The 12932-nt window shown below is 40.8% G+C and overlaps 1 protein-coding gene across 18 annotated transcripts in view; it reads right to left on the bottom strand.

The window, feature by feature from the left end:
• The window catches only part of KDM4C (lysine demethylase 4C), a 440364-nt gene that overhangs the window by 107187 nt on the left and 320245 nt on the right, over positions 1-12932 (bottom strand). For all 18 annotated transcript variants that reach the window (XR_012159108.1, XM_073345318.1, XM_073345317.1 and 15 more), the window contains 2 exons: positions 10805-10860; positions 5750-5858 (listed from right to left, as the gene is read on the bottom strand). Coding sequence is in view for 17 of the 18 variants with exons in the window: in XM_073345318.1 (XP_073201419.1) it covers positions 5750-5858; positions 10805-10860 (165 nt within the window). In the remaining variant the exon portion in view is untranslated. The remainder of the gene's footprint in view (positions 1-5749; positions 5859-10804; positions 10861-12932) is intronic.

The following is a 12932-nucleotide window of genomic DNA, read 5'->3' as shown; positions in this document are numbered from 1 at the left end:
TATAAGCTAGGGACGCATCAACTAGAAGTAACGGAGGAGGAAAAGGACCTTGGAGTATTGGTTGATCATAGGTTGACTATGAGCTGCCAATGTGATATGGCTGTGAAAAAAGCTAATGTCGTCTTGGGATGCATCAGGAGAGGTATTTCCAGTAGGGATAAGGAGGTTTTAGTACCGTTATATAAGGCACTGGTGAGACCTCACCTGGAATACTGTGTGCAGTTCTGGTCTCCCATGTTTAAGAAGGATGAATTCAAACTGGAACAGGTACAGAGAAGGGCTACTAGGATGATCCGAGGAATGGAAAACTTGTCTTATGAAAGGAGACTCAGGGAGCTTGGCTTGTTTAGCCTAACTAAAAGAAGGTTGAGGGGAGATATGATTGCTCTCTATAAATATATCAGAGGGATAAATACCAGAGAGGGAGAGGAATTATTTAAACTCAATACCAATGTGGACACAAGAACAAATGGATATAAACTGGCCACTAGGAAATTTAGATTAGAAATTAGACGAAGGTTTCTAACCATCAGAGGAGTGAAGTTTTGGAATAGCCTTCCGAGGGAAGTAGTGGGGGCAAAAGATCTATCTTGCTTTAAGATTAAACTCGATAAGTTTATGGAGGAGATGGTATGATGGGATAACATGGTTTTGGTAATTAAATATTCATGGTAAATAGGCCCAATGGCCTGTGATGGGTTTTTAGATGGGGTAAGATCCAAGTTACCCGGGAAAGAATTTTCTGTAGTATCTGGCTGATGAATCTTGCCCATATGCTCAGGGTTTAGCTGATCGCCATATTTGGGGTCGGGAAGGAATTTTCCTCCAGGGCAGATTGGAAGGCCCTGGAGGTTTTTCGCCTTCCTCTGTAGCATGGGGCACGGGTCACTTGCTGGAGGATTCTCTGCTCCTTGAGGTCTTCAAACTACAATTTGAGGACTTCAATAGCACAGATATAGGTGTGAGGTCTTTTTTAGGAGTGGTGGGTGAAATTCTGTGGCCTGCATTGTGCAGGAGGTCAGACTAGATGATCATAATGGTCCCTTCTGACCTAAATATCTATGAATCTATGAATCTATAGGAGAAAAAACGAAACAGCAGCAGCAAAAATATCTACTGCTTATTTATAACTGTGCCAGAACCTGTAGGTTAAACAATAAAAACACAGGGCCTGATTCTGATCTCACTTACTCCACTGAAAACCAGGAATAATGTTACTAAAGTCAATGAGTTACAATACTGTAAAAATAATAGGAGCATGGAATCAGACCCCACTATGAGAACTAATGTGCAAAATATTATTTCTAGCCCTTCTCATCCAAACATATATGTTTTGGTGGTGTATACTGCATCATCCTACTTCTCACCAGTATGCAGTATATTTTATTATTGTTTTATTCAAAAATTATTGTATAATTAAAAACTTGATGTGCCATGTAAATTTTCAGCAACATAGAATCATATGAAACAAATAACATATTTGAATATAAACATATTTCTTCATTATGTAAAAACTAAAAACAGTGAAATAAAATTGGCTGGAGGAACCCATTAACTTTGCAAATATGAAACGGCTGTGCAAAATAACTTGAAGCTATAAGCTACTGTAGGCATCACACATATATATTGATTTGCTTTGGGAAGATCGAGCACATATTATATTTTTAAGAACATCAAGACTGATGCAAAACACACTGATTATGATCCAAAATACTTTTTGAGCTACAACTATTTAACAACAGTTAGTACATATATTAGCCAAGCAATACAAATCAGCCAACTAATATGTTTATCCATTTTTTGTTTCTTTCTATATTCCTGGCTGGATGGGGTATTAGAAGGAATGTCAGCTCACACAATACAGGTATTTGAAAAAAGAAGAATGGAAAACTTCTCTCAGTTATGTTCTTTCTCGCTCTCTCTTTTTTTATGCTTTTTTCATTTCTAAAATTATTTTTTACTTTTAAAGCCCACCAAAAGAATCATCCCCCGCACTGTAAGATCCAGCTTTTGTTTGAACGCATGGTAAAAGGAATTCTGTCATTTTACACTTTATTTTCATTTTTTCCTCAATATTTATATGAAAATCTCATGAAACATCTGGAATTTTACAAAGGAGGATGCTAGCAACATGGAGAGGACCAACATTTTCCTTTAATAGAAGAAGAATTTGCTCCTTTATGTCCTCCTAATCCCTTCTTGGCTTTTAAACAATACTTCCAACAATTTATTTTTAAAAATGAAGTATTCCTGCAGTTCTGAGTGACCCAAATGAATAAACATGTGTACTATGAATGCCTTTGCTCAATACATGAGCAATAGTTGGCATTTACTTTGCTGCCCCTTGTGTTGATTGATTCCCCAAAGATATTCCAATACATGAGGTGCAGGTTTGCTGTGAAAGAAGTATGGGCTGCTGACTTCTAGTAGTGAATAATTAAGAGATACCTCAAAATGTACGTTTCCAAAGCTTTACAATTCAAAATTAACAGTTTTGTCAGCAAACAGGAAAAACAAAAAAATATAAGCTCTATGGGCCAGACTGACAGAGTACGGAAGATGGTGGCTGGTTTGCAATAATTAATTATCATAATTTTTAAAAACAGTAACAGATTGTTGGGGTTCAAAGTAATTACTCCTTTTGTTGTCATCTACCCCCGATACAGGGTGGCACTGCCCCTTTCAGGAGGAAGAGGTCTCTGTACCTATGACCATCAGCTGTCTCCCAAGAGGGCCTGAAAGAAGGCACCTGGGCGTAAATGGGAGACTGGGTAAGTCATGATGGAGAGCTGGCCAAAAAAGGGTACAGAGAGATCAGACGTGGGGCTCTCACTGCCAAGAAACCACCCTGGAGCAAGAGGAAGGCCCAGGGGAGCATCCCTGTAGCTACTGTCCTGTACAAGGGGCAGGGAGCTGGGAATAGACCAAGAGGGATGTGAGACTTTCATTAAGCCCAGCACAGGTAGACATTGTTTGTATTATTCTTTCATTTGAGCTTTAGAACTTTAGTAGGGACCCTGAAGGTAAGTCCAAGAGCTCTCCAATCTGAAAGTCAATTGACACAGATGAGGATCCTGGATTCACAGAAGGGAGCAGCGCCAGAACCCTTTCAGCTATGATACTGAACTTTATTTTATAGATTCATAGATACTAAGGTCAGAAGGGACCATTATGATCACCTAGTCCGACCTCCTGCACAACACAGGCCACAGAATCTCACCCATATTAATAAAATAACCCATCGCATATTCCAGTCTGTGTTGGAGAAGTGTTCTTGATGAGCCCTGAGAAGGGAAAAACAAAGGTGGCCACCACACCTGAAAGGCTGCCCTACACCAGAAGGGGGTATTCCAAGATGGAGATCCATGAAAATCCCTTACTGCGGACCTCTCAAGTAACAACAATGTATCAATTTACTGACGTTAAATAATTATAGAATCTTTCTATAAGGGTGAACAGTATGATACAGGTGAACAGAGGGTGAACAGTATGATACACTACTTTACAAATTAGATGTACGAACAATGCTCATTCATTAAATTTAAATGTAATTAACCAAGACCGGGAAAGATATGATTTAATGCTCTAAAACAAGATTACAGTGCAGTCCTCACTCACAATAAGGCTATCTAAAATAATACTATATTTATGGCAGCTATAAAATATACTGGCTCCCATCTTCATTGTATTCAGTTGAGTTCTTTCATTATAACATCCATCTCACTCAAAAATGCAAAACCCTTTGTTTTCAAGAACAGCATTAAGGAAAGTATGCACCATGTTTCAAAACTTTAAGCAATTTCTGGGAGGTCAAAAATGTACACACAGCTTAATGCAATTTGTGGCATCTCAAAGCTGCGTATATATTAAAGGAGGTTTTGACAATTAAAAAAACTGAGAAACTTGATCAAACTTAAATTAATGGAAGAAGAAAAATAATTGTATAGATTATAGAAAGGTGTTTAAGGCTCTGTAGATGGTCTATAATCATCAGAAATGACCTATTGACTTGCAAGTAATGTAACTTCACAAAAGTTCATACATTTTGGCTTTGTGAACACATTAACCAATTATTTAAAATTAATGCAAGCCTTCCTCCCAAAGCAATTTTTTATTTTTCTGTGGTTTAAGCCACAGGCAGCCCATCAGAGGAGGGAACTTCATATATAGGGGTTATTTATCCCCACAATACTTGGCAAATTTAACATTTCTACAGTCTCAAGAAAACAAACCCTCAATTAAGTGTCACCAACCAAGTTATTGTCATCATATCTGACTGTTTAGGTTCCTCAAAAGTATGCAAGCATTATGTTCATATCCAGTGCTTCCTGTGTTCATATATTCAGATTAATGAGAATTTGAGGCTGACTCAAGCAAATTAAACAGTCACTGTAGCTTAAAAATGAGATTTTGAGAGCCTTCTCTCACACAGTGAGAACCCATATGAAATAGGGCTACATTGCTATGTATTGAAACAAGAAAGTCTGACTCCAGATACAGGAAAATGGGGAAGGGGAGGACAATAGGGCATTGTCCATATTTCTGGTTTTCCAAAAAACATACTAGAAGTAAGGACAGGCTGAAACAGCATTTGGGAATATTTCATACATTAGATAGGAAGTTTTAGAGTTTCTCTATAACAGACTGTATAAGGGAGCCACAAGGTTTAGGAAAATGTTCAATATGCATTACAGAGTTAGTCTATAAAGCCCACGAAGTCTTGAGAAATCTCAATGAACAAAGACCAACTGTCAGACATGCCTCCATTTTAAGAATGGCTAAAGCTGTAGTTCAAAATTAAAAATGGTTACAAAATATAAAGCATAATGAATTAAAATGAACAATTAATAGTTCACAATGTTACAGCAAGAAAAGGGTAGCTCAAGGTTAAGTATATCAATAAGCATTTTTTCCATAACATTTGGTGTGGATAAAGAGAACAGATGGGGTTGTTTCCCAAACTTTTCTTTTACACTGGACAGGGGATCACTTTCCTTTTGTCAGAGGAAGTCTGTGTAATATTGATACATAGTCTGATAAATTATGTAATTTAGGTCTAACCCCACAGGGAAAATTCTCTTTGATTTAACAAATGCTTTTGTATGTTTCTCACTAGCGCATGGGACTTTCTGCTGGACGGAAGGATTATCTGGGGCTATGCATGGGTTTGAGCATTTGTAGTTGAAGCTTTTGTGTTAGTGTTTCTCACTGCTTTTTCAAGTCCCCAGGGAGCCATTTATTAGTCCAATATAATGTGCAATCTGGTCTGTGCACATTCCTCAATTCCCGGATGGTAAAAATACTATGAGACCACCATGTCTCATCATTTTAACTTCATAAATGGTTCCCGGGGGGAGAGAACACACAACCCTCATGAAAATACAACACAAATAAGAATTCTGAGATATTCTGGTTTATTTAGTTTCAGCAGGATCCTTAATGAGCAGTCACAGCAGTATTAGGATAGTGGTTGCAAATGCTCATTGTTTCTCCTTCCTTTGCCCTATGGCAAAGGCCTCTTACAGAAGGTTATAACCCAGAACTAGGCTGAAGAATTAAAATACCTAAATGATCATTATACGTGAAAAAAACCATGCCAATCCCTGGCAAATTCTCTCTTTTAACTGACATTTAAATTTCACCCTGAAACATATGTGAATGTACCTAACCAGAGATGAGACTTCGTATATATTTCAAAACACCAGCACATTTTTAAATGGAAAGGAATGTATGGAGCCTTACTACTCACCAATTTTAATCTCTGCAAAGGTATTCTGCTAGTGTCTACTGGTGTTCTCTCTGTGACATTACCAAATCTTACTTCTGGAATTGCGATTGCACACATCACATGTGCCCACCTGCAAAAAGAGGGAAGTCAATAACACCAAAAAATTGTATAGAAATGTGATTAAAAACAGTGCACCCCTCAAATAAAACCAAACCATCAACCATTTAGTCCTTCCCTATTACATTTCTTTGCTTTATTTTATGAGCTGCACAATAACAAAAAGGTCAAAATGCAAGGTCAATTGACAGTGTTTATCTTTAAGATTTAATTTTAAGTAGCACTAGACAGTAAAAAATTGGTTTATTTCAGAGATGGAAAGATCAGCACAACAAAATAAATGGATTATGCTGGAAAAGTGATGGCAATACAATATGCCACACCAATACCACTTACATGTATGAGGCAAACTAGTCAAGACATTTTTTTAATAAGGTGTTGCAATCTAGTTTTGAAAATATTTGCCAGAAATGTATGTTTCAGCATTAGAGAAAAAACCTTATGTTAACACAGATCTATTGTAAATGCCCTTTCGAGTATTTTCACTTGTTTTACAGAGTGCAAAGCTTTTGTAGTGGTGCCAGGAATGTTTGTACATATAGCCTATGCAATATGTCATTTGTAAAATTTACAGTTTAAACTATAGCACTTTGGATTAACCCTAATTAGATCTAAGTGGGTATTTTTAATCAACCCCCATATTTCACACTCAACTACCAAAGCACAGTACCCAGCTACAGTGTCAGGATTCTGTGTTGCCAGGCAAACAGACACAGAGTTAGAACAGAATGAAGCAGCAGCATTATTACCCAAGATGGGCTAGCCAAGAGGGGAAGAAAGCATCACCGGAGCTAGTGGGCAGGCTGGTGGAACTCAGGTAAGCCATTGGCCTCTGAGCGGCTGGAGGAGGGTTTATAAACTCTGTCCTTCTAGCTTGAGCCTCCTTCCCTCTCAGGGGATTAGCATAGGACTGGGGTTTTTTGGTCTGCTGTGGGCTTCAGTTAGTTGCCTTTTTGATGATTGGGAAAGAATTTTTCTCTCACTGACAGATTAGCGGGGGCAGGATGTTTTTTTTCATCTTCCACAGAGCAACTCAGGAACCTGGTGGAGTAGATCAGGAGGTACGGCTCACGTTGTCACCATTTAGCAGGTTGGCTGGGACTGGAGCTCCCTATGTCTGGTACAACAGAGACAACCCTCTTTCCCCAACCCCTTAACCCTGATATGAGGTGAAGGTAGTGGGGTGGGTCCCAGCAATCCACTGGGAACCAGCTGGGCAAGGGTGGGAGGGTGACTGCAGCTCTCCATCAGGTGGAAATGATTAAAGAAGAAATCATGACCTGCAATGTATGAGTTACTGCAATATATATTTCCCAGATTAATTAAGTTAATAAAAGATGTGGCCTAATTAAACCATATCCCTTGACCTTGTCTTTTTTCCCTCATGCCTGAGACAAAGACAACGTTGCATTCTATTTAGGTGACATCTTGCTTGTTGTTTTTTGTTGGTTTATTTATCTGTTTACACCTGTCAACACCTTAATAAGAAAGGCAAGTGATAAATGAAAATTTAGGGAGACAGTTTAAACCAGATCTAAAATTATAGAAAAAGACTCAGAAATGTAGAGCTTGAAGGGACCTTGAGAAGTCATCTAGTCCAGCCCCCTGCACTGAGGCAGAACTAAGAAAACCTAGAACAGCCCTGACAGGACTGTCCAAACTGTTCTTAAAAACCTCCAAAGAGGGGGATTCCACGACCTCCCTTGGAAGCCTGTTCCAGAGCTTAACTACTCCTTAGAGTTAGAAAGTTCTTCCTAATATCTAACTTAAATTTCCCTTACTGCAGACTAAGCCCATTACTTCTTGTCCTACCTTCAGTGGACGTGTAGAACAATGGATCACCATCCTCTCTACAACAGCCCTTAACATCTTTGAAGACTATTATCAGTTGCCCCCCGCCAGCCTTCTTTTCTCAAGACTAAACATGCCCACTTTTAATCTTTACTCATGGGTCAGGTTTTCAAAATCCTTGTTGCTCTCCTATGGACTGTCTCCAAGTTGACATCATCTTTCCTAAAGTGTGGTACCCAGAAGTGGACACAGTACTCCAGCAGAGGCCTCACCAGTGCGGGACAATTACCCCCCACCCCCATGTCTGACACATGATACTCCTGTTAATACATCCCAGAATTACATTAGCCTTTTTTGCAGCTGCATTATATTGTTGACTCATATTTAATTTGTGATCCACTACAAATCCCAGGGCACTTTTAGCAGTACTACCACCTAACCCAGTGTTTCTCAAATGCAGCCACCAGGGGCTTTTCTTGTGGCCACAGCCTCCTGGGTGATGATTGCGGCGTGGGGAGGGACGGAGCGGAAAGCAGCGGCCCCTCACTCGGGGCCTCCAGCAGGGGGTGAGCCTTATCCCCTGTGGAGAGGACAAACACTGGAGGAGCAACCAGCCCGTGAGTTCCCCACCTGCCCGGGGGTGGTGGGATCAGGCTTCAGCTTTGGGATGGCGGGTGGCAGTCTCCAGCTACAGGACTTCAGGCTTCATCTCAAGGCTCTGATGTCTGTCTCCAGGCTCAGGGCTTTGGGCTCTGTCCTCCAACCGCACAGAGGTGGGCTCCAGCCCCGGCTCCTGGCTAAGTGGCAGTGTGCTCTGGCCTTGTGCTTATCCCCCACCATCACCCCTGGCCTCCTGCCTCCCTACCCGCCTCACCATTCAGGGCTTAATTTTCCCTCAGGCTTGAGTAAGTCTGCTGTGAAAAGATATATTTGTATGTGTGTTAATATTACTTTTCACAGCAGACTAAGGCTATGTCTGCACTCGCACTTCTGTTGGTCAGGGGTGTGAACAAAACACTCCCACAACCGACAAAAGTTTCACAGACAGAAGCGCTGGTGTGGACAGCAGTATGTCGGTGGGAGACGCTCTCCTGCCACCGTAGCTTCCACCGCTCATTGTGGGTGGTTTAATTATGCCAGCAGGAGAGCTTCTCCCACCGGCATAGAGCAGCTACATGGGAGACCTGATAGCGGTGAAACTGCAGCGGTACAACTGTGGTGCTGTAAGGTCTGTAGTGTAGACATAGCCTTAGTAGCTGGCTGGGAGGCTGTGAAAAGTGATATTAACATACGAGTATCACTTTTCACAGCAGCAGACTTACTAGCTAGCAAGTCTAAAAAAAAGCAACCAAAAAAGCAAAAGAAACACAACAAAAAAAGACAAGAACATGCAAAGCACCTTATTTGTGTTTCTAGTCTGTTTAGGTCCAGTAAAGAATAGAAACAACTGTACATTATTTTTATTATTGAGTCTGCAAAAAACCCTACATAAATAAATTACAAAAATGATTTGGACATGTATATGTGCATATTTATTTGTTTTTCCTAAAGTTAGTTAAGTATTTAAGGGAAAATTGTCTGAATGGCCACCTGCGAGAGTTGGTGGCCACACTCTGAGGCCACCAAAAAATTTGTTGTGAGAACCCCTGATGCCAGATATTCCCCAGGTTGTAGTTGTGCATTTGATTTTTCCTCCCTAAGAGTAATACTTCGCACTTCGTCTTTATTGAATTTCATCTTGTTGATTTTAGACCAATTCTCCTATTTGTCAAGGTTGTTTTGAATTATAATCCTCCAAAGTGGTTGCAACCCTCCCTCCCAGTTTGGTGTCATCTGCAAATTTTATAAGCTTACTCTCCACTCCACTGTCCAAGTCATTAACAAAAATGTTGAATAGGACTGGAGCCAGGATAAAGTAAGTTTGGGCTACATGATCTTGTATCATTTAGCTAGATCAGGGGTGGCCAACCTGAGCCTGAGAAGGAGCCAGGATTTACCAACATACATTGCCAAAGAGCCACAGTAATATGTCAGCAGCCCCCCCATCAGCTCCCCAACCCGCTCCCAGCACCTCCCACCCACTGGCAGCCCTGCCGATCAGTGCTTCCCCCTCCCTCCCCACACCTCCCAATCAGCTGTTTCGTGGTGTGCAGAAGGCTCGGAGGGGGAGGGGGAAGGGGGAGAGGGAAGAGTGAGGGCACTGCAGGCTATGGGGAGGGGGCGGGAAGGGGTGGAGTGGGGGCAGGGCCTGTGGCAGAGCCAGGGGTTGAGCAGTGAGCACCCCCCAAGCACACTGGAAAGTTGGCCCCTGTAGCTCCAGCCCCAGAGTCGGTGCCTATACAAGGAGCCGCACGTTAACTTCTGAAGAGCCGCATGTGGCTCCGGAGCCACAGGTTGGCCACCGCTGTGCTAAATACTCTTTGACCATAGAAGGGTTTTACTGAAAAAAGTCAGGTGTAACTAACGAAATGTGGCATGAATTATGCCAAGCAAAGATTCAAAATGAATAGTAGATTTGTCTACAACTGGACATGAACAAATATTAAAGCACAACTTTTTCCATTTCATCTCCCAAGAATATTTGATGCACTGTGCTTCATTTTATCATCACTATATAAAATAAATATTAGTTGTATTAATGGCATGATATCAGCTACAGTACCTTTTTTGGGAGTCCATTATAAAATGTAAGTGCAATAAAGCAAATCACCTCAAGATCCAGAGCCATTCTAAAAGGATTTAGATTGATTAATTTGTTAATGACATGCTTATATCTGTCAAAAGTTCACAGATGCCATATTAACTTCTGTAATCACAAAATTCCAGTACTAAAGAAGAAAATACATTTGAATGTGTGATAAGGCTTGCCCATGCAAACAATGACAAATGAGCTTTCATCTGCTTCCTTTATACAGTGACCAGCAGAGCAGAGTTTAGAATAGTTAAGAATGTTCAAATAATAAAACAAATGTTTATTTGTAAGCACATAAGTGTGTTCACAGAATGCCAGAGGCACGATTCATTGTCTTCAATGGGCCCTGGACATTAAGCTATTCCACTTAAGGGGAAACTGTAAAGTAATTATATTTGGAAGTTCTCTTTGTGTAAGTATGTATGTAAATGAAGTTTAAAACTAATGAGACTGATCTCAGTGTATCCATCACTTACTTCTTGTCAGTAGTTTGCTTGAGTGCACCACCTCTCAAATTGCAGAGACAACATTCCTAAAGAAAAAAAGTAAAAACAAGTAAGTTATACTGACTACTAGCAATGCCAATTTTATTCATTTAATGTTTTAAAGGATTTGCAAACTATTAATATTATTGACTGACTTATAACATGACATTCACAAACATCACAGTGCCACACAAGAAAAATATAAAAATGTAATAACAAGCGAAAAGAGCCACAAAAAAATGAGTTTTGAGAATAACCCTTGAAAAAACTGACAAATCATTTGAATAGAAGTCAAATGGAAGGGCATTCCCCTAACGCTTGAATATAAAGTTCTTTATCTGGAATTAATACAGAGCCCATCAAGTTAAACGAAATTAAAATTGCACATAATTAAATTAGTAAAAATTACTATGGAATCATAGACTTCAACCTGGCTGGTTCAACTGTGCACTTTGGAGACCAGCTTTTTTTGTCGTGCGATTGCACAATAATAGACACTCATGTCAGCTAGGACACTCATGTCGATAATTCCCAAATCTATACACTGTGAGAGGCAGTGCGATCTAGCAGATAGAGCACTAGATTGGGACTCAGGAGACCTATGCTCTATACTTGCTGAGTGACCTCGGGCAAACCACTTACTTTCCTTTGCTTCAGTTTCCCATCTTTCAAATGGGGATGATAGTGACCTCCTTTGTAAAGTGCTTTGAGCTCTACTGATGAGAAGTGCTGATTGAAAGCTAATAATAAAGTTAGTGGGGGGCCTGTGACTGGAACTGTATTCTCCCCTTGATCCAACAGAGCACAAGTTTGTTGATTTTCAGGGTACATGGCAAGGCCTGCTTCAGTGGTTCCCAAAATATTTTTGGTCAGAGAGCAATAGTTTGGTGAATAGGCTCTCCCACTTCACCGCCTCACACCACACTGTGGTACAAATGCTCTGCCTACTCCCTGTCTCTCTTCAGCCCTCCTCCTTTCTCTTTCTTTCTTTCTGTCTGTCTTCTTATCTTCTTCTCTCCCCCAATTTTTTTTTATTCATTGTTGGGTTTTGTTCCCCTCTCTACTTTGCTTCCTAATACTGTTCTCCCCATGCTACATGACGCATAGGGTGGAGAGCTGGTAGCTCTGTGGGCCTGGGACATATGCACACTATTATTATGATTATTTATATTACCGTAGCACCGATGAGGCTATCATGGACCTGGACCCCATTGTGCTGGGCACTGTACAAACACAGAACAAAAAGATGGCCCCTTCCTCAAGGAGCTCTGTAGCTGAGTTGTGTGGTGAAAGAGCAGAGATCCAAATCTTGAGCTAAGAAGTTGCCTCCTGATCTTATAGTTCTCATGCATTATGGATCACCAATTATATAAGGAAGCAGAGAAGGAAGATGGTATTACAGGAGCTGCTCATTGCTTTACCCACAGTAGCTTGTTTGCACTGGACAGTCAGAGGGGATCCAGGGTGTGTTGGTTGGATGGACCATTTGGAACCCAAAAACGTGCTCTCAAGGTCACAGTTCCCCCACATTCCACTACCCTTTATAGAAGCAAGCAATGCCTGCCTCAGTGAGTAGAACCATACGACCCAGAGTAGTTCCCTCAAGTGTTCAAAGGATGGGAACTAAACCCATTTACTAGGAACAGATGTAAATGGGAAAACTGGACTGAAAGTGGCTGCTGCTTTAGAGAGAAATAATGGTCTGCTTCCTCCATGAGAGGGCCCCAAACTGTATTATTTTGTTTACTGTTGTGAGCCTTGTTTTCTGATTAAGTAGCCCAAAAGGCTAAGAGCTTTTTTTCCAGGAGACTGTACCGGTTGTTGGCTCTCTGAGAACAAACTGACCTCTTTTCCTAGAACACGTATTTTGCCCCAAACTCAGGAGTCGCCTAGAGTTGTAAGTGGGGTTCTGGAACTGGGCCCTATCACACAGAACCTTTCATTTCTCCCATAGCTCAAAGCTCTTCTTCTGAGCCTATGCTCCCTGGACTGGTCTAACACCCCATCAGCGTGACACACTCCCACTGTTTTTCCTTTCTCTCTTGGGCTTTCAATTTCCTGGCTGCTTGGAGAAATGGAGACAAAGCCTGGTGTTTCTAGTCCATATACTTCCAACTAT

The sequence above is a fragment of the Lepidochelys kempii genome, chromosome 5, assembly GCF_965140265.1.
Source record: "Lepidochelys kempii isolate rLepKem1 chromosome 5, rLepKem1.hap2, whole genome shotgun sequence".
NCBI lineage: Eukaryota > Metazoa > Chordata > Testudines > Cheloniidae > Lepidochelys > Lepidochelys kempii.
Note: the sequence above shows the minus strand (reverse complement) of the source record. Positions and strands in the feature narration are given on the sequence as shown.